This window comes from Zophobas morio, unplaced genomic scaffold (genome assembly GCF_036711695.1).
Source record: "Zophobas morio isolate AGI-343-1 ecotype UQ-CSIRO unplaced genomic scaffold, CSIRO_AGI_Zmor_V1 ptg000031l, whole genome shotgun sequence".
NCBI classification, from domain to species: Eukaryota; Metazoa; Arthropoda; class Insecta; order Coleoptera; family Tenebrionidae; genus Zophobas; species Zophobas morio.
Genome location: NW_026972136.1, coordinates 6,661,714 through 6,685,489, shown reverse-complemented (window position 1 = coordinate 6,685,489; position 23,776 = coordinate 6,661,714). Strand labels below are relative to the sequence as shown.

The 23,776-nt window shown below is 33.3% G+C and overlaps 3 protein-coding genes and 1 long non-coding RNA gene across 5 annotated transcripts in view; 1 reads left to right on the top strand and 3 right to left on the bottom strand.

Annotated features, from left to right (window-relative positions):
* LOC135139540 (importin-7) overlaps window positions 1-7,265 on the bottom strand; it is a 32,327-nt gene extending 25,062 nt beyond the window's left edge. Inside the window, exons 1-3 of the mRNA XM_064069813.1 lie at window positions 7,062-7,265; window positions 6,694-7,005; window positions 11-316 (exon numbers count right to left, since the gene is read on the bottom strand). Of these exons, the coding sequence (XP_063925883.1) occupies window positions 11-316; window positions 6,694-7,005; window positions 7,062-7,145 (702 nt within the window). The 5' untranslated portion in view covers window positions 7,146-7,265. The remainder of the gene's footprint in view (window positions 1-10; window positions 317-6,693; window positions 7,006-7,061) is intronic.
* Window positions 7,266-7,365: 100 nt separating this feature from the next.
* LOC135139284 (glutamyl-tRNA(Gln) amidotransferase subunit B, mitochondrial) lies at window positions 7,366-9,540 on the top strand. Its single transcript, XM_064069466.1, has 7 exons — window positions 7,366-7,643; window positions 7,700-7,961; window positions 8,082-8,397; window positions 8,447-8,682; window positions 8,734-9,047; window positions 9,104-9,227; window positions 9,288-9,540. Exons 1-7 carry the CDS (start codon window positions 7,561-7,563, stop codon window positions 9,504-9,506), a joined length of 1,554 nt encoding a protein of 517 aa, XP_063925536.1. The 5' UTR covers window positions 7,366-7,560; the 3' UTR covers window positions 9,507-9,540.
* On the bottom strand, window positions 9,534-19,447 carry Xpd (Xeroderma pigmentosum D). The gene is made up of 10 exons (XM_064069465.1): window positions 19,117-19,447; window positions 18,970-19,069; window positions 18,662-18,916; window positions 18,379-18,612; window positions 18,108-18,328; window positions 17,921-18,054; window positions 17,322-17,851; window positions 16,985-17,263; window positions 9,758-10,144; window positions 9,534-9,703 (listed from the first exon to the last, which is right to left on the bottom strand). The coding sequence occupies exons 1-10, from the start codon at window positions 19,119-19,121 to the stop codon at window positions 9,569-9,571; spliced, it is 2,280 nt and encodes a 759-aa protein (XP_063925535.1). The 5' UTR covers window positions 19,122-19,447; the 3' UTR covers window positions 9,534-9,568.
* Window positions 19,448-21,115: 1,668 nt separating this feature from the next.
* On the bottom strand, window positions 21,116-22,587 carry LOC135139409 (uncharacterized). Of its 2 annotated transcripts, XR_010282152.1 has the most exons (4): window positions 22,466-22,587; window positions 22,258-22,413; window positions 21,737-22,117; window positions 21,116-21,678 (listed from the first exon to the last, which is right to left on the bottom strand). It is a non-coding gene; the product is annotated as an uncharacterized LOC135139409 (long non-coding RNA). The 2 variants fall into 2 exon arrangements; XR_010282151.1 differs by having other exon boundaries at window positions 22,258-22,586.
* Window positions 22,588-23,776: the final 1,189 nt, after the last annotated feature.

The window sequence follows — 23,776 nt, the reverse complement described above, 5'->3', positions numbered from 1 at the left end:
TTGGGTTTACCTGTCGGCAGACTTCCATCCACTGGGCGAAAGCTTCCTTAGTTATTAGGTCTAGCGGCAGCATATACTGGGTGAGGGCGAAGTATATTTTCAGGCCCTCTTTCTGTAAAAGTACTGATTGGTCGGAAGCGTCGGGTAGAATACGAACTATTAATTGATAAAGCTGCGGCAATAGTAGATTCATAGCTTCGTGTAAGGGTCCCCTTTCATCAGCCTTCTTGTATTCGAAATTTTTTACTAATTGATAAAGACATAGGAGGGCGCCGTGCCATCCGCTCGGGTCTGGATTTGATAAGTATATACTGATCTGCAACAATTATTACAAAAATAAATAAATAAATAAATAAATAAATAAAAATATCATGCAGCAAAATTTGCCAAGTTGTTGAAAAAAATTCACCCTGGCTTCAAACATCAATCATTTTTTATCTTTTTGGTATTTGAGATTCTTTCAGGTGTCTATACATATATTTTCTTCAGTATCACGATTAACACTTTTATTAAATGTTTTACTTAAAATAAGCATGACGATGCTTTTATGTTCTGATAACTGAAATTTAATTCCACTTTAAAAGTGGCGTTGACTGCCATGTATCATCTCCAAACAATAACAAGTGATGTTAAAAATTTATGATCACGCAAGAAGATTGATTAAATTTCTGATTCCGAATGAATGCGACTTCCAAGCAATTCTAGATTTTAATCTAAATGTTACTCCTTTTTTCCTGTGTAATTTATTGGGAGGAATCAAATGAAACTATTACTTGCAAATAAAAAAATTGGTCGAAGCTGTTATTTTGACAGAACTTCGCTCACCCCTGAAGTACAGTCCAACAAATCCCCTTACTTTGAGCACCTTTCTAAGTTGATTTTTTCAATTTTTCGATTTGCAATTTTTCGTTTCGGTTTTTTATTTTTTTTATTTTTTCTTTTCAGTTTGTATTCTATTTTTAATGTTTCGATTTTATAATTTTTTGTTTTTTCAATTTTTCGGTTCTTTAATTTTTCATTTCTACAAATTTTAGATTCCGAATTTTTTGCTTTTGTTTTTTATTTGATTTATTTTTACAATTTTTCGATTTCTCAATGTTTCGATTTTATATAGGTATATTTTTTCAATTGGTCGTCTTTAATTTTTCAATTTGCTTCTCTTCCTGTTTACATTTTTAATTTTTTCGATTTTCCAACTTTTATGTTTCAATTTTTAGATTTGCAGTTTCACGAGTTTTCAATTTTTTATATTTGAATTTTTCCGTTTTTCAAAGTTCTGATTTTATAGTTTGCATCATTTTAAATGTGAAATTTTTAAATTTTTTGATTTGCAATTTTTCGTGTTTCAATTTTTCCATTATTCAACTTTTAGATGTTTTAATTTTTCGTTTCTTCAATTTTTGATTTGCAATTTTTCTAGTATTTATTTTAAATATGTAATAATAACAATCATTTTAAAATTGTCACTTTTTCATTTATTCGACTTTTCAATTTTTCGATTATACAATTTTCCATTTCTTCCAATTATGGATTCGCAAATTTTCGTATCGACTTTTCAATTTCTTTATTTTTACAATTTGTGTTCCCATTTTATAATTTTTTTGATTTTCAGGTTTTCAATTTTTCGTTTCTCCAATTTTTCGCTTTTTCATTTTTCCAACTTTTGAATTTTCAATTTCTCATTTCTTCAAGTTTCCTGATTTTTCAAGTTTTCGTTGCTTAAAATTTTCAGCTTTTCCACTTTTTAATTTTTAATTTTTCGTGTCTTCATATTTTCAAGTTATAATACTCATACGTTTTTTCCTTTCTTTCATTTTTCGTGTTTTCAGGTTCTCGATGTTTAATTGTTCAATTTTTCAGTTCTATAATTTTTGGAGTTTTCAATTTTAATTTTTCGTTTGTTAATTTTGTCTTTTTTAGTTTTTCGCTTTGTAGTTCTTCAACTTCGAGTTTTCAATTTCAGTTTTTGTAATTTCTAATTTTTCTACATTTGAAGTCTTCGTTTCTTTATTTTTCGAGTTTTCGTTTTTCAGTCCCTCCATTTTTGATTTTTCGAATTTGTTTTTTGAAGTTTTCGATTCTTCAACTTGTGATTTCTTCTGTTTTTCGATTTTCAATTTTTCGTTTCTTCAATTTTTACTCTTTATAATTTCCGATTTAAAATTTCTTGAGCTTCCAATTTTATAATTTTTCTTTTTTCGATGAGAGATTTTTCAATTTTTGGATTTTTTCGGTTTTCAATAATCAATGGATTTTAAAACTTTTTCATTTATTCGACTTTTCAATGTTTTATTTTTAATTTTTCAATTTTTTGATTATTGAATTTTCCGTTTCTTCGAATTATGGATTTGCAAATTTTCGTTTCGACTTTTTATTTTCTTTGTTTTTACAATTTTCGAATTTGTAATTTCTCATTTTTCGAATTTTAATTTTTCGTTTGTTTAATTTGTCTCCTTTAGTTTTTCGCTTTGTAGTTCTTCGACTTCAAGTTTTCGATTTTACAATTTTTCGAATTTTTTAATTTTTCTATATTTGAAGTCTTCGTTTCGACAATTTTTCGAGTTTTCGTTTTTCGGTCCCTCGATGTTTAATTTTTGGATTCTTTTATTTTCCTATTTTTGAGTTTTCGATTCTTCAATTTGTCATTTCTCCAAGTTTTTGATTTGCAATTCTTTGTTTCCAAATTTTCTAATTTTCATTTTTACAATTTTTCAGTTCACAATTTCTCATTTCTTCAGCTTAATGATTTTTCAAGTTTTCGTCCTTTATTTTTTTTTTATTTTTCAACGTTTTCAATTTGTTCTTTTTCTTCCTTATTTTTTTCCGATTTTAAAGTTTCTCGATTTTGCAATTTTTTAATTTTTTGATATGCCATTTTTCGGTTTTCAATTTTCAGATTTTTTAATTTTTCGTTTCTTTAATTTTTAATTATCAATTTTTCTAGTTTTCCTTGTAATATTAATAATAATTTTTGAAATTGTCACTTTTCCAATTTTACAATTTTTAAATTTTTCCATTTTTCAATTATTGGATTTTTAATCATTCGAGTTTTCAATTTTTTATTTCTTCAAATTTTCAATTTGAAAATTTTCGTTTCGGCTTTTTATTTTCTTTATTTCTACAATTTTTCGATTTTTCAATGTTCCGATTTTATAGTTTCTTTGTTTTTTGAATTTAAAATTTTTTCAATTTCATTTCTTCAATTTTTCGATCTTACAACTTTTCAGATTTTCAATTTTTCGTATGTTCAATTTTTCCCTTTTTCGATTTTTCAGTTTTCCACTTTCTACTCTGTTCAATTTTTCGATTTCTCCATGCTGAATTTTTCATTTTTTTTCTGTTTTATAATTTTACGAGTTTTCAATTTTACAATTTTTCTAATTGTTAATTTTTATATATTTGAAGTCTTTCATTTCTTTAATTCTTCGGTCTCTCGATTTTTAATTTTTCAAATTTTTTATTTTTCTATTTTTGAAGTTTTCGATTTTTCACTTTGTCATTTCTTCAGTTTTTTGATTCGCAATTCTTCGTTTCCAAATTTTCGAGTTTTCATATTTACAATTTTTCACTTTACAATTTCTTATTTCTTCAGCTTAATGATTTTTCAAGTTTTCGTTCTTTAAATTTTTCGATTTTTAAGTTTCTCGATTTTTTGTAATTAATCGATTTTTCAATTTTTTGATTATTAAATTTTTCGTGTCTTCATATCTTCGAGTTTCGATAATATACACAACTTTAAATATCTTAATTTTTCTACTGTTAAAGTTTTCGGGTTTCCGATGCCTAATTTTTCAATTTTTTTGTTTTATAATTTTTCGAGTTTTCAGTTTTAAATTTTTCGATTTTGCAAATTTTTCATTTTTCGATTTTTAATTTTTCGTTTGAATAATTTGTCTCTTTCAGTTTTTCGATTTCAAGTATTCCAGTTTTCAATTTTACAATTTTTCGAATTTTCTATTTTTATATATTTGAAGTTTTCGATTCTTCAAATTGCCATTTCTTCAGTTTTTTGATTCGCAATTCTTCGTTTTCAAATTTTCATATTTACAAGTTTTCGTTCTTTAAATTTTTCAATTTTTCAACTTTTTCAATTTGTTTTTTTTTTCGATTTTTAAGTTCCTCGAGTTTTATTTTCCAATGTTTAAATTTTTCGTTTCTTCAGTTCCTCCATTTTTTGCAATTTTCGATTTTTCAATTTTTCCGATTTTTTAGTTATTTCTCAATGTTCCTATTTTTCGAATAAAAAATGGAAAAACTGCAAAATCGGAAAACTGAAAAATCAAAAATGAAAAAATAAAAACGTATAAAATGATAACTTCAAAAAATCCATAAATTGGTAATTAAGAACATGAAAAATTGAAGAAACGAATATTGAAAAATTGGAACATTAAAAATTGAGAAACTTAAAAATCGAAAAAGTAAAATATGTATTTTAACATCGAGATATTGAATTAAAGAAATCTAAAAATCGGATAATTGGAAATCCAAAAACTGCCAAACTGAAAATTTTAAATATTGGAAAATATAGGAACTGAAAAATCAACTTTTGAACATTTGAAAAATTGAATAAACGAAATTATAAAATCGAAAAAACGTTAAAAAATAAAGGAAAGGAAATACGAAAAATTGTGATGTAAATTCGAGAAAAAGAAAATTAAGAAAATGAAAACACGAAAATTATGATATCAAAGAACTGTAAAATCGAAGCAAAAGGAAGATCGAAAAATTTGGATATCAAAAATGAGAAGATTTGATTTTGCGAATTTTATTTTTTTTATGATACACCAAGTTAAAATAAAAATGTTATACTTTTTTTTTTTTCAAGAATCTAGGTGTCCACGGTGAAAATCAACACGGATTCATACACCACAAGTACAGGAGTATCTTATTTTATGGAATTAAAAAGAAATTATTATTGTAAATTCTGGCAATGACGTCATCCTATTGGGGGCAGGGACGATTAGCCAAATTCTGGTTAGCATTTAACCATCTTCATGATATTCCTAATACACATACAAAATTTGACAACGATCAGTCCAGTAGTTTCGGAGATAATGTGTCTAATAAAAATTGATAGACGACAGACAACAGACAAACGGGGAACCACTCAAAAAGTAATCAGAACCACGAACAAAATATAACTAAATCACACGTCTGGAAACTTTATCACCCAGGCACATATCATCGTGAGACGAACCGTAACCAAACAAAACCCACGATCCTTCAGGATAAAATCCCACTTAAACCTTGTCCAAAGTATCACTGTCAAGTATGGCATGTCAACAAATGACGCAAAATACACCATACCAAAATCGATACAGTGGAACGAAGTTCGTAACATTTTATACAAATGTGGGGCGATCATTCAAATCTGGCGTCAAAGAAGACCATGAGGAAGAATCTGTGCCATCAGTTGCACGACATCAAAGCAGCTACGACCATCAATCAAACTCCACGATTACGACTTAAACCACACCAAGCGAACAGAAAAATTTAATTTCAACGAAAAACTGAAATTTCACATTAAAATTAATTTATTTTAAGTCGCATTTATTAAAATGTTGCAATTTTTAAATGCTCCAGTGCATACACTTGCAACGGTGACTTGCTTACAACGTAACCAAAATCCTATGACTCATCATTTTTACAAACAACAAACAATTTCCTATTATTTACGTTTTTGCTAGAAAAAATCCATAGTTGAAAGTGATTGGTAACGTACTAAAAATAAAGCAACTTACATAATTTACTCTCTCCTTTTACGTTATTGTAAGTACGCTCGTGTTGAAGGACAGACAGGGATTAGAAAAAACTAAATACTATAATAAGCGGAGAATTCAAAACATATTTTGAAGAACACACGAATGAATAATTAATTACATTGAATGTACATTTTTTTTTTATATAATAAAAAAATTATAACAAATTTGTTACACGTAATTAGAAAAAGTGAATCACCCGCTCGCCAAGAAAATTTTCTATTTCGTAACAATGTCATAAATTGAAGAGTTCACAGTCAAGGTAAGCAAAGTTTAACGGCATAGCCTTGGTACAAAACTTTATAAGGAAGCAATGACTAACACTGGACAAAAAATCTGCAGCAAAATTATTTGCATTGAAATCCCTCCGCTCTGACCTAGAATACCGTATGAATCCCAAGGCCAATCAAGATGTATTTAATAAGATTTGCGGTGACGTCATCAGTTTTTTGATGAATGTACATTACAATGTGCGATTTAACATTAACAATGAACTTTAATAAATATTTGAAATCACGTCATCAGTTTCTGAAAGGGATGAGTAATTAGTGTGAAACGTTATCATTCATTTAAAGTGTGGTTTGTAATATTATATCAATTATTCTCCAGCACCTGAGTGAGAGGCGCATCTTTTTTTCGAAATTAAAATTAGCAAAAAGATAACCTTTCACCTTTCATTCACATTTATATCAACCAGGATATGATAAGAAAACTGTTCAAGAATTTAATCTGGGTTGAAAATCAATTCCTCCAATAAACCATTCCACTAATTTACTGCAAATATTTAAATTCCACAAACCCCTCGCATCTCGCGCCCACTCCTCGAATACCTTCTCCATTATTTGTTATCATAGCCAGTTAATTCAAACAATAAGTAATCAGGCCTCATGAATCACCGGGCTTAAACTCCACGCTTCCACCCCGCCGAACTAACCTTGTCCACGATCTGCGTCCACCGCCCCGGGAAGTCGTGCTTGACCATGTTGTTGACGCAGGTGCACAGCTGGGTCCGAATGAGGTCCGGAGCGTGCACCACCGCGTCCACGATGCTGTCCCTGATCAGGGCCCTGTCCTGCTCGTGGATGGCGAAGGGCAGCTGCTGGCCCCCCTCGACCTCGCGGTCCTGCCAGCTCTGCGAGATCAGGTTCTTCAGGTAGATGGCCCCCGCCTGCCGCACCGGCATGTCGCAGTCGCCCATCATGACCACCTGGAGCAGCGACGGCGCGAACCCGATGATCTTGTGGATCTGCAGAGAAAAAGCCGTGAAAAAGCCGCCGACTCCGGAGCACATGTTCACCCAACCTGCTCCAGCTGCGCCTCGGCCTGCTGCCGCTGGTTCGGGTCGATGGTGGCCCTCAGCAGGTCGATCAGTTTACGGATCTCCATTCTCACGACAATTTGGTCACTTAAATTTTATATTACAATTATGTCCGGGGTGAATCGAGATTTTCAGCCGTCACTCGCCCCGCACGGTTACATTTGACATATGGGGTCACGTGATCAGAAGCCAACTGCGCTTGGGTTGGTGGCAGGCAGGAGTACCAACGCGAGCACGATTTCCCCAGCGTTTAAATAAATACGACCCGCCAAACAAAAATCGTTCGCAATTCTGAAACTCCACGACACCATTTCACTGTTTTTTATACCCAACACATTTTGTATTATGTAATGAAAGTGATACAAATTGTGTAGTTACTAAATCATCGGGTTGGCTGCACTGCGCCTGACGTTTTGAGGTTATGTCCACCATACATTTAAAATTTCCTTTATTTTACGACATGAACGACTAAAGAAACACAAAATGCTTAAAAACTTGTGTCGACACGTTTCTAAGGATTATTATCCCTCTTTGGAGCTGCGACGCTCAATTACTAATAAATCTGAGTATGTTTTTTTTTTTATATAAGGGGGCTCATTCTGTGTGTACTTTTTATCCACAGCAACAAATGGACCAGCGTTGTGGGTTTGGAAGTGCACGCCCAAATCAACACCGTTAGCAAGCTTTTTTCAGGGGCCCCTACGAACTTTTCATCACCAGTCAACACAAACGTGTCTTTTTTTGACTGCTCCATTCCCGGAACGCTCCCTGTGCTTAACGAAAAGTGTGTGGAGTATGGCGTTTTGACAGCTTTGGCCCTCAACTGTCGGGTAAACCCGGTGTCAACGTTTGACCGGAAGCACTATTTTTATGCAGATATTCCTGTAAGTACTACCTGATTGTTGGAAAAATCGTTAATTTTTTAATTTGTAAAAAAAAAATTATCCTAGCGACTGCGCCATTTTCGCAATCACATAACCACAATATTTTTGATTTAACTCTAGTCTGGCTATCAAATCACGCAACAAAGACACCCTCTAGCCAACGACGGTAAACTCGAATTCCAAGTTTTCACCCCCGGTTTTCACAAAACCCCCTACAGGACTCAAGTGCGCATCAAACAACTCCAGCTGGAGCAAGACAGCGGGAAAACCCTGCACGACGTTGACCGAAGTTTGGTCGACTTAAATCGTGCCGGGGTTCCGCTCATGGAACTAGTGTTTGAACCAGACTTAAAAGACGGAGAAGAAGCGGCCGCTCTATTGAAAGAATTAATAACCATTTTACAAAGAATAGGAACCTGTTCCTGTAAAATGGAAGGTACTAATCCATCTTTGTACAACCACAAGTACATATTTTTTGTGTGTAGAGGGCGCCCTGAGGGTTGACGCGAATGTCTCTGTTCACAAAAAGGGTGACCCTTTGGGGGTGCGCACCGAAACTAAAAACATAGGCTCGGTGAGGGGCGTAGCAGGGGCTATTCGGTACGAAATTGATAGGCAAATTAAAATTAAGGAATCTGGGGGCGAAATTGAAAATGAAACGAGGGCGTGGGATGCCGTGAATAAAACTACGGTTGCTATGAGGGATAAGGAGAGGCAGCAGGTTTGTGGGGGTTTTTGAAAAGGGGTAGGTTTGATGGGGGTTATCTGGTAGGATTATAGGTATATGCCAGAGCCGAATTTGCCCCCTTTGCACCTGGCGATGGGTCCGGTTGAACATGGGTGTGTTAATGTGGACGACTTGAGAAAGTCTTTGCCCGAATTGCCTGAAGAAACGAGATCCAGATTAAGGGATGATTTTGGTTTAAATTTGGAACAGTCAATTATTTTAGTTAATGAAAAGTCGTTTTTGGAGTTGTTTGAAGGGGCTTGTAGAAGTAGGAAACTGCAGGGGAAATTGCTTGCCAACTTGTTGATTAATGAATATACAAATGTGTTACATAAAATGGATTTGGAGCCCTCACAAGTGTTAGTTTGAATGGTATAAAATTGTATTTGTACTATTAGTGTGTGTTTTATTTTAGAACTTTTGATTCTGAGTATTTTGGAGAAATTGTAGAACTTGTACAAACGGGTCAAATCAGTAGGAACATTGCAAAATTAGTCTTGGATGAAATTATTCACGGTAATCACAAAAATCCACTACAGGTAATGTCAGTGATTACTAAAGTAAACTAAACTAAAAAAAAATGTTGTGTGTCATTACAGATAATCAAGGAGAATAATTGGATGCAAATTACCGACGAAAATGAGTTAATAAAGCTGTGTCAAAACGTGATAGAAGAAAATGAGAAAATCGTGACACAGTACAAATCCGGCAAAACCAAAGTTTTCAAAGCCTTACTAGGATTGGTGGCCACTAAAAGCAAACAAAGAGCAAATATGGCCAAATGCGACCGGATTTTAAAAGAACTATTAAGTAAATAATTTTTGGTATGAATAAAAAAATACCACTGCAAAACTATCTCTTTATTATTAAAAATACCACCCTAATTCTGCTGCGCCTGCTCTTGAATTTTGCTCGCTTCGAGACTCTGCAGCTGCTCCAACGTCAACAACGACACCCCCAGTTGGTCCTCTCTGGTGAACGGTTGCGCCATCTGTCTCAGCCACCGCTTGGCTATCTACAATCCCGAATTTGACGACCTCACTCTAAAAAATACGACTGCATTTCATACCTGAACGGCCTCCTCCGTCGACAAATTCGTTAAAGAGTCTTTTAAATGCTCCTGGATCCACTTGGGCAGCTTGGACCTCTTATCCGACCTAGAAAACCTCTTGTCGGCGAAAATCATGATACCGTAGTCGGTTTTCCCTCTGATTGCGCGTCCGACGCACTGTGCGGCGTGGCGCATGGCGTCGAAGGTCAGAAAGTCGTTTTCTTTGATTTGGAACTGGTCGCGGAGGTAGTCCAAACGCGCTTTGAGTATTCGGGATTGTGTGTAGACGTAGGGGATGCCGAACATGAGGACTGCGCGGCCTAAGTGGTGGTCGAAGTCCACTCCTTCCGAGACTTTGCCCCTGGCGACTGAGAGTAGGACGGCGCCTCGGCCGGACTCGCACGCCTGAAATAAGGCATCTGTTCAAACGTGTATTGAGTGTTGCGCAAGATTTATTAAATCCAAATATTTAAACCCGATAACCAACTGGAAAAATGTACTCTAATGTAATTACATGCTTAACTTCGAATGTTTATGTTTCGAAAGAATTCGACTATAAGCATGTTCCGATTTCAAGCGTCAGCCGTCGCATGCAAGAAAATGAAATTTGTATGATTTTCTCCCCTTAAAACAGACGAGAGCACTGATTAATTAATTTACAATGGACCAAAACAGTCCGAATATTATTTTGGGTGAGGAGTTGTTGTAATAGTAATAATTTTATTATTATAAAATATAGGTGGACAATAAACAACGAGAATGAGTTTCGAACACACAATTGGACAAATTTTGGTTAGCGTTTTACCATCTACTTATATGACCATACTATTGCTAATATACATACAAAATACAAAATTTGACAACAATCGGGCCAGTAGTTTCGGAGATTATCTGTCTAATAAAAATCGACAGACGACAGTCAAAAAATTGAAATATCAAAAATCGAAAAATCGGAACATAAATATGTAAAATTTGAACAACCGAAAAAATGAAAAATTGAGAATTCGAAAAATGGAGAAATTGAGAAATCAGATAATTGAAGAATCTAAAATTCGAAAAAAATAAAAATCGAAAATTGATGATTTGAAAAAAGGTAATATCGAAAATCCAAGAATCGATAAATCCAAAAATCATACAATCAAAAAATCGAAAAATTTGGAATTCGAAAAATCAAAATGAAAATTCGAAAAATTGAAAATTGAGAAGTCAAAAAATGCAGCAAAAAAGTGGAGAAATCGAGAAATTGGGAATAAAAAATTGAGCAACTGAGAATCGAGCAATTGAAGAATCTTCCAGTCCCAAAATACGAAAAATCGAAAATTGAGGACCGAAACCGAAGAATCGAAGAAATGAGGAATTCAACATTCGAAAAAAAAGGAAAAATCGAAAACTGCGGACTTGAAAAATCGAACATCGAAAATCCAAGAACTGAAAAATCAAAAAAAGAAAAGGTGAGAATTGGAAAAGTCAAAATTGAAATTAAAAAAATTGAGAAATCGAAGAATTGAAAATCGAGAAGTCGAAAAACGCTGAAAAAACTCAGAAATTGAGAACTCGGAAAATCGAGAAACTGAGAATCAAAAAACGAAGAAACTGAAAATCAAGAAATCAAAAAATTGAGAAATCTAACAATCGAAAAAAACAAAAATCGAAAATTGAGGACTTGAAAAATTTAATATCGAAAATTGAGGACTTGAAAAATTTAATATCGAAAATCCAAGAATCGATAAATCCAAAAATCATACAATCAAAAAATCGAAAAATTGAAAAATTGGGAATTCGAGAGAAATCGAAAATTGCAGAAAAAAGTGGAGAAATCGAGAACTCGGAAAACCAAGAAATTGAGAAACTGAGAAATTGGGAAATCGAGAAACTGAAAATCGAGCAATTGAGGAATCTAACAATCCAAAAAAAAAACGACAAATCAAAATTGAGGACTAAAACCGAAGAATCGAAGAAATGAGAAATCCAACATTCGAAAAAAACGAAAAATCGAAAACTGACGACTTGAAAAATCGAATGTCGAAAATCCAAAAACTGAAAAATCATACATCAAAAAAGCGAAAATATGAGAATTGGAAAAAATGAAAATTCGAAAAATCAAAACGAAAATTCAAAAAATTAAAAAGTCGAAAAATTGAAAATCGAGAAATCGATAAATGGGGAAATTTAGAAATCGAGAAATTGAGAATCAAAAAATGAAGAAATTGAGAAACTGGGAAATCGAGAAATTGAGAAATCAAAAAATTGAGGAATCTAACAATCGAAAAAACCAAAAATAAAAAACTGAGGACTTGAAAAATCGAATATCGAAAATCCAAGAATCGAAATCGTGCAATCAAAAAATCGAAAAATTGAGAAGTCGAGGAATTGAAAATCGGGCAGCCGAAAAATGCAGAAAAAAGTGGAGAAATCGAAACCTCGGGAAATTTTGAATCAGAAAAATTGAGAAACTGAGAAATTGGGAAATCCAGAAAATGAGAATCGAGCAATTGAGGAATCTAACAATCGAAAATTGAGGACTTGAAAAATCGAATAACGAAAATCTAAAAACTGGAAAATCATACTTCAAAAAAAATTGAGGATTGGAAAAATCGGAAATGCGACAATCGAAAAATGAAAAATTCAGAATACGAATAATCGAAATGAAAATTTAAAAAATTGAGAAATCGAAAATCGAGAAGTCGAAAGACGCAAAAAAATGGAGATACTGGGAATTCGAGAACTTGGAAAATCGACAAATTGAAAATTAAAAAATTAAGAAACTGAGAAATTGGACAATCGAGAAATTGGAAAATCAAAAAATTGAGGAATCCAACAATCGAAGAAAATAAAAAATCGAAAATTGAGGACTTGAAAAATCGAATATCGAAAATTCAAAAACTGAAAAATCATACATTAAAAGATCGAAAAATTTGGAAATGGAAAAACTGAAAATTCGAAAAATTGAAAAAATGAAAAATTGGGAATTCGAAAAATCAAAATGAAAATTAAAAAAATTGAAAAATCGAAGAATTGAAAATCGAGTACTCCAAAAGCGTAAAAAAAAGAAGAAATTGAGAAATCGAAAAATCGGGAAATCGGGAAATCAAAAAATTGAGGAATCCAGCAATTAAAAAAACTTAAAATCGTAATTGAGAACTTGAAAAATCGAATACCGAAAATCGAAAAATCATGGAATCAAAGAAACGAAAAACTGAGAATTGGAAAAATCGAAAAATTTAAACACAGGTCTAAATTTCGAACAACCGATGAAATGAAAAATCGAAAAAATGGAAAAATTGAGAAATCGTGAACTAGGAAAATCCAGAAATTGAGAACAAAAAAATAGAGAAACTGAGAAATTAGGAAATCGAAAAATTGAGGAATTTAACAATCGAAAAAAACGAAAAATCGAACATTGGGAACTTGAAAAATCGAATATCGAAAATTCAAAAACTGAAAAATCATACATTAAAAAAAAATTAAAAACAGATTTCGAAAAATTACAATGAAAATTAAATGAGAGACCGAAGAATTGAAAATCGAGAGTGGACAAATTCAGAAAAAAGGGAGAAATTAAGAATTCGGGAACTCGGGAAAATCGAGAAATTGAGAATCAAAAAATAAAGAAACTAAGAAATTGGAAAATCGAGCAATTGGGAAATCCAACAATCAAAAAAACTAAAAATCAAAAATTGAGGGCTTGAAATATCGAATACCGAAAATCGAAAAATCATACAATCAAAAAAATGAAAAATTGAGAAGCGGAAAAATCGAACCATCGAAAAAATAAATTGAGAATTCGAAAAATCAAAATGAAAATTAAAAAAATTGAAAAATCGAAGAATTGAAAATCGAGTACTCCAAAAGCGTAAAAAAAAGAAGAAATTGAGAAATCGGGAAATCAAAAAATTGAGGAATCCAGCAATTAAAAAAACTTAAAATCGTAATTGAGAACTTGAAAAATCGAATACCGAAAATCGAAAAATCATGGAATCAAAGAAACGAAAAACTGAGAATTGGAAAAATCGAAAAATTTAAGCACAGGTCTAAATTTCGAACAACCGATGAAATGAAAAATCGAAAAAATGGAAAAATTGAGAAATCGTGAACTAGGAAAATCCAGAAATTGAGAACAAAAAAATAGAGAAACTGAGAAATTAGGAAATCGAAAAATTGAGGAATTTAACAATCGAAAAAAACGAAAAATCGAACATTGGGAACTTGAAAACTCGAATATCGAAAATTCAAAAACTGAAAAATCATACATTAAAAAAAAATTAAAAACAGATTTCGAAAAATTACAATGAAAATTAAATGAGAGACCGAAGAATTGAAAATCGAGAGTGGACAAATTCAGAAAAAAGGGAGAAATTAAGAATTCGAGAACTCGGGAAAATCGAGAAATTGAGAATCAAAAAATAAAGAAACTGAGAAATTGGAAAATCGAGCAATTGGGAAATCCAACAATCAAAAAAACTAAAAATCAAAAATTGAGGGCTTGAAATATCGAATACCGAAAATCGAAAAATCATACAATCAAAAAAATGAAAAATTGAGAAGCGGAAAAATCGAACCATCGAAAAAATAAATTGAGAATTCGAAAAATCAAAATAAATTTTGAAAAGTTGAAAAACCGAGGAATTGAAAGTCGAGAATTCGAAAAATGCAGAAAAAAAGTGAGAAATAGAGAACTCGAAAAATCGAGAAATTGAGAAATCGAAAAATTGGGGAATATAATAATCGAAGAAAACGAAAAATCGAACATTGGGGACTTGAAAAATCGAATATCGAAAATCCCAAAACTGAAAAATCATACATTAAAAATTGAGAATTCGAAAAATCAAAATGAAAATTAAAAAAATAGAAATCGAAAAACTGAAAATCTAGAAGTTGAAAAACGCAGAAAAAATTGGAGAAATCGAGAACTCAAAAAATTGAGAAACTGAAAAATTGGAAAATCGAGAAATTGGAAAATCAAAAAATTGAGAAATCCAACAATCGAAAAAAACAAAAATCGAAAAATCTCGCAAACAAAAAAACGAAAAATTGGGAATTTGAAAAATCAAAATGAATTTCGAAAAATTGGAAAATCGAGGAATTGAAAATCGAGAAGCCAAAAAATGCAGAAAAAAGTGAAGAAATCGAGAAATCAGAAAAATTGGGAATCAAAAAATAGACAAACTGAAAAAACGAAAAATCGAAAAGTGAGGATCAAAATCGAAGAATCAAAAAATCCAACAATCGAAATTGTGGAATCTAATCATCGAGAAAAACAAAAAATCGAAAATTGAGGACCAAAATCGAAGAATCTAAAAATTCAAAAACCGAAAAATCATACAATCAAAAAAGCGAAAAATTGACAATTAGAAAAATCGAAAATTCGAACAATCAAAAAAATGAAAAATTGAGAATTCGAAAAATCAAAATAAAAATTCAACAAATAGAAATCGAAAAACTGAAAATCTAGGAGTTGAAAAACGCAGAAAAAAATGGAGAAATTGAGAACTCAAAAAATTGAGAAACTGAGAAATTGGAAAATCGAGAAATTGGGAAATCAAAAAATTGAGAAATCCAACAATTGAAAAATCATACAATAAAAAAAAAACGAAAAATCATACAATAAAAAAAAACAAAAATTGGGAATTTGAAAAATCAAAATGAAAATTCGAAAAATTGAAAAATCGAGGAACTGAAAATCGAGCAGTCGAAAAATGCAGAAAAAAAAAGTGAAGAAATCGAGAAATCGGAAAAATTGGCAATAAAAAAAATAGACAAACTGAAAAAACGAAAAATCGAAAAGTGAGGATCAAAATCGAAGAATCAAAAAATTCAAAAATCGAAATTGTGGAATCTAATAATCGAAAAAACAAAAAAAAGAAAATTGAGGACCAAAACCGAAGAATCTAAAAATCCAAAAACCGAAAAATCATACAATCAAAAAAGCGAAAAATTGACAATTAGAAAAATCGAAAATTCGAATAATCAAAAAAATGAAAAACTGAGAATTCGAAAAATCAAAATGAAAATTCACAAAGTTGAAAACTCGAAGAATTAAAAATAGAGAAGTCGAAAAACGCAGAAAAAATGGAGAAATTGTGAAATCCAGAACTCGGGAAATGGATAAATTCAGAATCATACTGAAGAAACTGAGAAATTGGCAAATGAAAAAATTGAGGAACCTAAGAAAAAAAACGAGAAATCGAAAATTGAGGACCAAAATCGAAGAATCTAAAAATCCAAAAATCGAAAATTCGAACAATCGAAAAAATAAAAAATTGAGAAATCAAAGAATTGGAAATTGAGAAGTTGAAAATCGCAGAAAAAAAATGGAAAAATTGTGAAATCGAATCGAGACCTCGGGAAATCATGAAATTGAGAAATCAAAAAATTGAGGAACCTAACAATCGAAAAAACCAAAAATCAAAATTTGAAGACTTGAAAAAGTGAATATCGAAAATCGAAGTGTCAAAAAATCCAAGTCATACAATCAAAAAATCGAAAAAATGAAAAATTGGGAATTCGAAAAATGCAGAAAATATGGAGAAAAAAAATTGAGAAATTGAGAATAATTGATAAATTGGAAAATCGAGAAGTTGAAAAATTGAAAAACTGACAATTAGAAAAATCGAAAATATGAATAATCGAAAAAAGGAAAAATTGAGAATTGAAAAATCAATGCGAAAAATGGAGAAAACGAAAAATGCAAGAGCAAAAAATGGAGAAATTGAGAAACTGGCAATCGAGAAATTGAGGAATCAAACAATCAAAAACCACGAAAAATCGAAAATTGAGAACTTGAAATGCGAGAAATGGAAAAATCAAAATGAAGTCAAGAAATCAAACAACTGAAAAACCGAAAAATTGATACACAGAGGGTTAAAAAAGCTCGAAGAACTAAGTTGCCAAAAAATTTAATTACATTGTGATGTGGGAGATAAAATTCAAATGGCGGTGAAAACAAACAACGATTGAACCGGTTCAAAAATTCTGAACAGCTTTCATCCATTTTGCACGCAAGTCGGCATCACAGGGAATTTCAAAAAACGAGCCAGTTTTTGCATTTTTTGTAAATTTTCAAAATTGACAAAATTGTCGCCTTTAATCAGTCAAAACCTCGGCATCTGATAAAAAGATCAACTTTTGCTTTACTTCGTTAAGAAAATTTTGAGTTTTGAAAACTTATTTTGCTTCATATTTAAACAAATTTGTCAACTTTTTACAAACGATTCATTAAATAGCAATAAATAAGATTATTTCTACCTTTATGTAGTACATCAAGGCGAAACTAGTTTCCGCCGAATCCTGGGTTTCAATGAAGAGAAGTTTGTATCTTTGTAAACTATCAATAACCCCTTGGTCGTACCAACTCGCTACAACGGATTCTAGATATAAATAAGAAGTGAAAAAACAAACAATGCCATCTGGTACATTCGCCGCGACTTCCACCAACAACTGTCCGTAATTTCGTATCACAGCATTGTCTTCTCTAGTTTCGTATTTCGACGAAATTGCCACTTGATCATTACCTTTAGACACAATCTACAACACATTTTTTAATCATAATTAAAGCACTAAACTAAGAATGACAATATTTTACCATTGGCAACAAACACGGCCTTGCCAACGTCATCGTAAAAGACGACATAATCACCGGATGAAAATTCAAAATCTTGGGATACATATCCATAGGAGACAACGTCCCAGACGTGATAACCACGGTCTGAAAGCGATCAAAAACCGGCTTTATGGCAATGGAAGAGTCCAAACAACTGACATGCAGTATAGGGTTGGACACGGTGGGGGTTTTATCGTCAAAAGGTTCAACAATAATCGTGAAACCTTTAGTGTAAGTAGCTACCAAAGTAGCTAAATGAGTAATGAGAATCACGGGACTGAAGTCCGTAAGATCTGAAATCTCCAGCGTCCTAAGAAGAGACGCTAAACGCTCTGCACAGAACCGTAACGGCTTTCTTTCAATGCAGACTTTCGTTTGAATGTCCTTGAGAAACCCGGCGGGGCTCTCTTGGACGACGTGTTGCACCCGGAGACGGGTTTTAAGGTACTCGATGAAGCGCTTGAGGAAGCTGATGAAGTGTTCGGCGTTACGAATGTTGCCAGGGACGGCCTCTGAAAAAAAAATTGAATTCCGATTTATTGTCAACATCCTGTAGACTCTCATAAGTGTAAAATATTTACCAGTCAGTATAGCGTCAGGCAATACGGGGTTAGACAAAATGACGTCAGTCTCGCGCGCCACACTAGCATCCCGTAACCCCTCCACTAGCCTTTGATACTCATCCTGAAGCTTCTTATGATCATCTTCCCTCATCCTTAAAGAGCAAAAATTACCACAGTACTAAACCAAATAAAAATTCAAATTTACTCAGCTACAGTGCGTTCCAACAAATTTATATTTTCAGTGGCGCGATCGATGATCCTCTTATTCACTTTAACACTCATTGAGTCAATACACACGTTATCAATATTGTGGGCCTCGTCAAAAATAACGACAGATTCTTTAGTCAGTTCTTTGGACACAACTTCAGCGATTTTAGGGTCTAGCAAATAATGGTAACTGTAAACTACGATATTGGCGTGGTTTATCTACAAGACGTTTTTTTAAACAAAGTGATTGAAAAATAGTGGTTTGATACCACAAATCTGGACAAAAAATATGGACACCAGTTCCTATCTCTGCCATATTGTTTTAAATCATCTATGCTGTACACACCATAAGGCATGGTGCTTTCTTTACCATCTAAAGAGAACCCTTCATAGTACTGACAAATGGGGGTTGTATCGTCATAGTTGTGTCTTTCTCGAATATAACTGGCGGTGAGTGAGTGGCACTTTCCGTCCACTATTTTACCTTCTCGTTCCGTACTTACCTGTAAAACGCACGAAATAACACAAATACAACGAAAAATAGTCACGTACTTCCGGGTGAATGCATAAATTTTTACGGGAGGATAAAACCAAGCCTACAAGATGGGGGTACTCGCCGTCTTGTTTTTCATAATAAAGGAGCAACTTTTTTAACTCTTCCATTACTTTTTCGATTTCGGGGACCGTTCGAGAGCAGTAAATTAGCTTGCGGACATCGTGGGGGTTCTCCAACATGTACGCAACCACCAGGGATAAAAGGGTCGTTGTTTTACCTGTCCCTGAAGGCATTTCCAACAAACAGTGGCCCTATAATTCAGATAAAATAAGGGGGTTTTGTTATGTTGTGTTTGAAGTTGTACTTTAGCGTCCAGGGCTTTTTTAAGCTCGCACATATATGCATATTGTTCAGGGTAGATGTAGTCGTACGGAAAATACACAATTAAGCCCCCGACGTTCAACCTAAAATACTTGTTTGGGTAAATGGACACCAATGTTGTTTTTCTTACTTCATGTTTGTTAACAATTAACAACACTGTCGCAAAATTGCATAAACCCGGTTACACTTTTAGGTTATGTTGATTACAAAAAAGTGAGGTTATGTCATAGATTAATTAGATGTGACATACTGGGTGATTTTGCAAAACCACCCTTATTGACATTGGAGTTCTCAAACGCCAAATTTAAATGGTCGATGCCAATAAAAAACTTGTTTCACTACAACTCGTCGCATGAGAACTTGTTTGATCTACATACCAGAGCTGGAAAATTTTTAGTGTTGGGAAAAGGGCTTTGAGGGTTTAATTGTCGCTTGAATATACACGGTGGCCTAGAAGTGGTTGCTGTGGTTACCGTCGCCCATGGCAACACGAAGGAAAATTCAGAGAGATGTAAAATTAGTACTATTTTTAATTTCTCGTTTTTTAAGTTGAGAACAGTGTTGGGCAGTATCTACATACTTCTATCTAAATAAAGTATCTAGATACATTTTTGGGTATCTAGATAAAATCGAATTTAAGCACAAAATATCTGTATCTTGATACAAAATTAATGGCGCAGATACCGATACATTTTTTATTTCACTTTTTTTTTCAGTTGTTATTAGTTGAGTTATACTAGTAGTAATTTTTGATACTTCATGTTGGTGATTTTGGTCGCATAAACAAAAATAGAGGTAAGAGGTCCACTAATAGTGTTCTGTCACGGACATTTTCATATTTTAAATACCATCATTTCCTACATTGTAGCCTTCAGTACTTATACATCTTTAAATATAATCCTGAGGGGTAATAAATCTAAGCCATGGTGACATGGTATTTTAAAAACCATAAACCACAATTCACTATTCGCGGCCTTTTTAGGCTTGTCGGGGCAATGCATTTTATCTGTGTACCTGAGCAACCCGGGTCCGATAGGCCCGCTGGTTGTATTTGTGTTATTAAATACGATGTAAGGATCCAATTCGAATTTTTAAATTTCAAATGAATTCCGCGCGCACAAGAAACGGTTAGTGAGAAGAAGGAGAGGTTGGCAACCAACCACCCCAAGGAAACAGACGTGCGCAAAGCGGGTGGTTTTGTCTCGTGTAAAATCGGGCACTTCCTTTTCATCGCTTCGAGAGAACAGTCGATTTCCTTTCGAGCGCTTCGAGCAACAGGTTGTATTTTTAATTGTGAATTATTCTGTGCCTTTTGCTGTTGTGTTTTGTTTTTCCAGTGTTGATCCAGTTCCATTGGAAAACCTAGCAGCCACCGTTGAGCCATTGGGTGTTCCTGATTTCTCACCGTTCTTACGACGAGGTTTTTGTGTTCCTGTTGGCGGTAAGCCGTGTCGAAATCTTCGCATCTTTGGAGAGGTATGTTTTGAACACCTGTTTCGCGGCGAGATTCAAGCCCCGACCAGAGATAATAGAGATATGACAGCTCGCAAAATTAAGCGACAATAGTCCTTACGTACTGTGCCCCAAACCGTCACTTTCGGGCGCGCTATTTAAATTGAAGTGAAACTTTCGTAGCGCGGCTATTTGATTACCAGGGATATTTCCAATCGTAAGAATATACCAAAAGTGGTTAATCTTTCTTCCAAAAATACTAGGTTCCTCATAAATGGAAAAAGACAAGATTAAAAAAATTACAATCATTAAGTTTATTCGAAAAATGATTGTAAATATTACATCTAACATTTGTTGGTGCTTTTGTAATGTTTACATCCTGATTAATAGTAAATGGATAAAAAAAAACATTAAATTACTCAAGATGCTTGTATTAACTTTTCTTATCCTTTAAAACTCTAAAATGTGCATACACAACACAAACTGTACAATTTTATAGCGAAGATAATAATAAAAGTACCCTCTAGCCCATTCGACGATTGTTATTACAACCTAACGTTGAAATTCAAGGACGACACTTTAAGGGGTACAAATACAGTTACAATATTGAATGTTACCTTTTCATTGCGAAGATGACTTTAGTCACTTTTAGTTCTGTGCGGGTGTTAATAAAACTATTTTTATCCTCATATTATTAATAGTTATTTGCATCACACTTTATTAAAATATAAGCAAATACAAGCTATTGTTCTGTATAAAATATATGCAGCACAACCCAACTGGTAATTGTGCTTTTGATTTAGCAACATTTTGTGGGGGCTAACAAATCCCACAAAATTGTGCAACATGTAATATTTGTATATAGTCTGTATTTATTGACTTCCAACCACTATCACCCTGAAACTTTCACTCACTTCGTCCACCTGCATGTCGTAAAACCTATCTTTTGTTCGCCCTTCCCAATAATTCTTATCCTTCGAAGATTTCGAGTACCTTCTAAGAACCCTTTCGACACAACCGTTTCACCGCTCTCTACCGACCTGTTTTTTCATTTTCAAAATCACAGACTCTAACACTTTTCCCTTATATACTGAACCGACAACATAAAAAATAAATACACCACGAACGCAAGTCCTGTTTTAATCATCTGATCACACCACAATTCTTATCTGCTAATGAAGATATCTCCAATTTAAGTGAGACCACCATAATTAATAATTCCCAACCACCTCATAATGCCCTAAAAATACATAGGATAGAGTACAAAGAGTTTGATTTAGCTGAACAAAATATCTTACGATAAATATGTGGATACTCAGTGGATGCATGCTTAAAACACTCTTCTCAGATATGCTGTGAATATACAAATGCATGTGGCAGAAATTCTAGAGACTACATTATTGTCGTTTCCAAGCCCACTATTCTGAAACTTTATCTTATGGCAATCTTAATGTTCCGTATGAACAGTTTGCATATTACATTGAACAATTAGAAAATGCCTTCAGTAGTTCATTTGAACATAATACACTTTTGCTTCAAGTTCCTAGACAACTTAAAAATCAGCTGGCCTTAATAGCATCCATGTAGTAATCTCCCCCTTGATTACCTTTTGTCATTATTTGTGCGATTACGTATATTTTATACATTGAAATTCCATAATAGGGAACTACAGAAGCAGCCTAAAAAACAGAGGAAATGAATCATTTTGTCCCATTTATAGAGCATTTGCCAGTTCCATCGATTAATAATTAATTATAACTGCAGAAAATCATCGGTTTACTTATCGATGTTATTTTTATAGAACTATTCCTGTACTTACCAATAGTATATTGTTTGTTAAAATGTATGTAACTGTAATAAATACATACATACATATGCAGTTAACATGACTTTTCTTTTATAATTTGAAACCATCGCATCATATTTAATTGAGGTTATCTCAGAGTTCGTGTTTTCGTTCGTTATGTCACTTTTACTAGTAATATATTTAGTAACATTTAACATACATGTTAGGATATCAGGTTTACCACCACAAATGTTGTGCCCCCAACCGTCCTTTACGTCAAATTCTGTGTTCACTTCGCTCCCATGCATTTCTTATGGAGCATTCAAAAGCTGTCACATCTCTGTTATCTCTGCCCCGACGATGCTTCTGACCTCGTGACACTTCGACGCGTGCGCTTGTTTTTCCACTAATCTCGTTTTTTTATCTTTCATTTAAAATCCATCGCAGTAGGGCTTTACAGGAAGTGATTTCTAGTTCGGGCCATGCTTTATTTAGCTATATTTGTGAAATCTGTATTTTGGATGGCGGCAAACGAGTTGTTATTTTCACCGTTCTTTGTTCAGGCAGCGGCCATTTTGAAGCGTCCATTTTGTTTCTTTTAAACGAGCACATGTTTTAACTGAATCTATTGAACAAAATAACAACATTGTGGGTCATGGGGGGACGTGCCTTCTATTCCTTTTATTTAGCACATCGTTTATACAACGCCACAGGATTCATCGCATTTTTGCATCGCATATTTTCGACGCCTATTATTTGGAATGACGAATTCGTCCAACGCCATTTTGCAACTGCAGATTGTCTGCCATGTTTATTTATGTGTTTTGTTTGGGGAAATGTATGTGTAATAATGGCCCACAATGCAGCTAAATAATTTCACGTTTGAATTTTAACCAATAACTTGACTGGACACTAATTAATATTAATCACGTGTAAATCTGTTAACTTTACAATCTTTCACCTCATGCAATTTGTCTTTGTCTCACAATTTTAGCTACAGTAATTTTCTTTGCAATATAATTTGAATTGAACGTAAATTTCCATGCTCTGCAGTTTTGACCTAACATGATATTTAATTTGCACAAGCTTATTTCACACCAGATCTTTATTTTATAAATCTTTGCTAAGTTTTGCTCATGTAAATATTTTGTTGATGAATATTTCTATCATGTAAATTATCTGATGTCCAAATTTAATCTCAATTAAGAATTATTTGTTGTTGAATTTCCGTAAGAGTGTGTGGCGAATTTAAATGTTGTGTATTGCTCTTTGTTGAAACTTTAACACTTGTTCGGTTGTCATTTAATATTAGAGTCCTAGAGATTGAACATTTAAATGAAATTGAAGTAAATAACACATAACTCGTAGTGTACGTGGGGCGCGCGACTCCTTCTCAAACTGACGGGATCAATCGCGGCACCTGCACAAATCCGCGGGTTTGTATAGCTTCAGGGGGCGATCGCGGGTCTTTAACGCTGTCGACTTGGCCCAATAGTCGAGACCCCACTACGGATCTGCGATCGTAACCGCCTCGTTTCGCAGGGCACGTTCG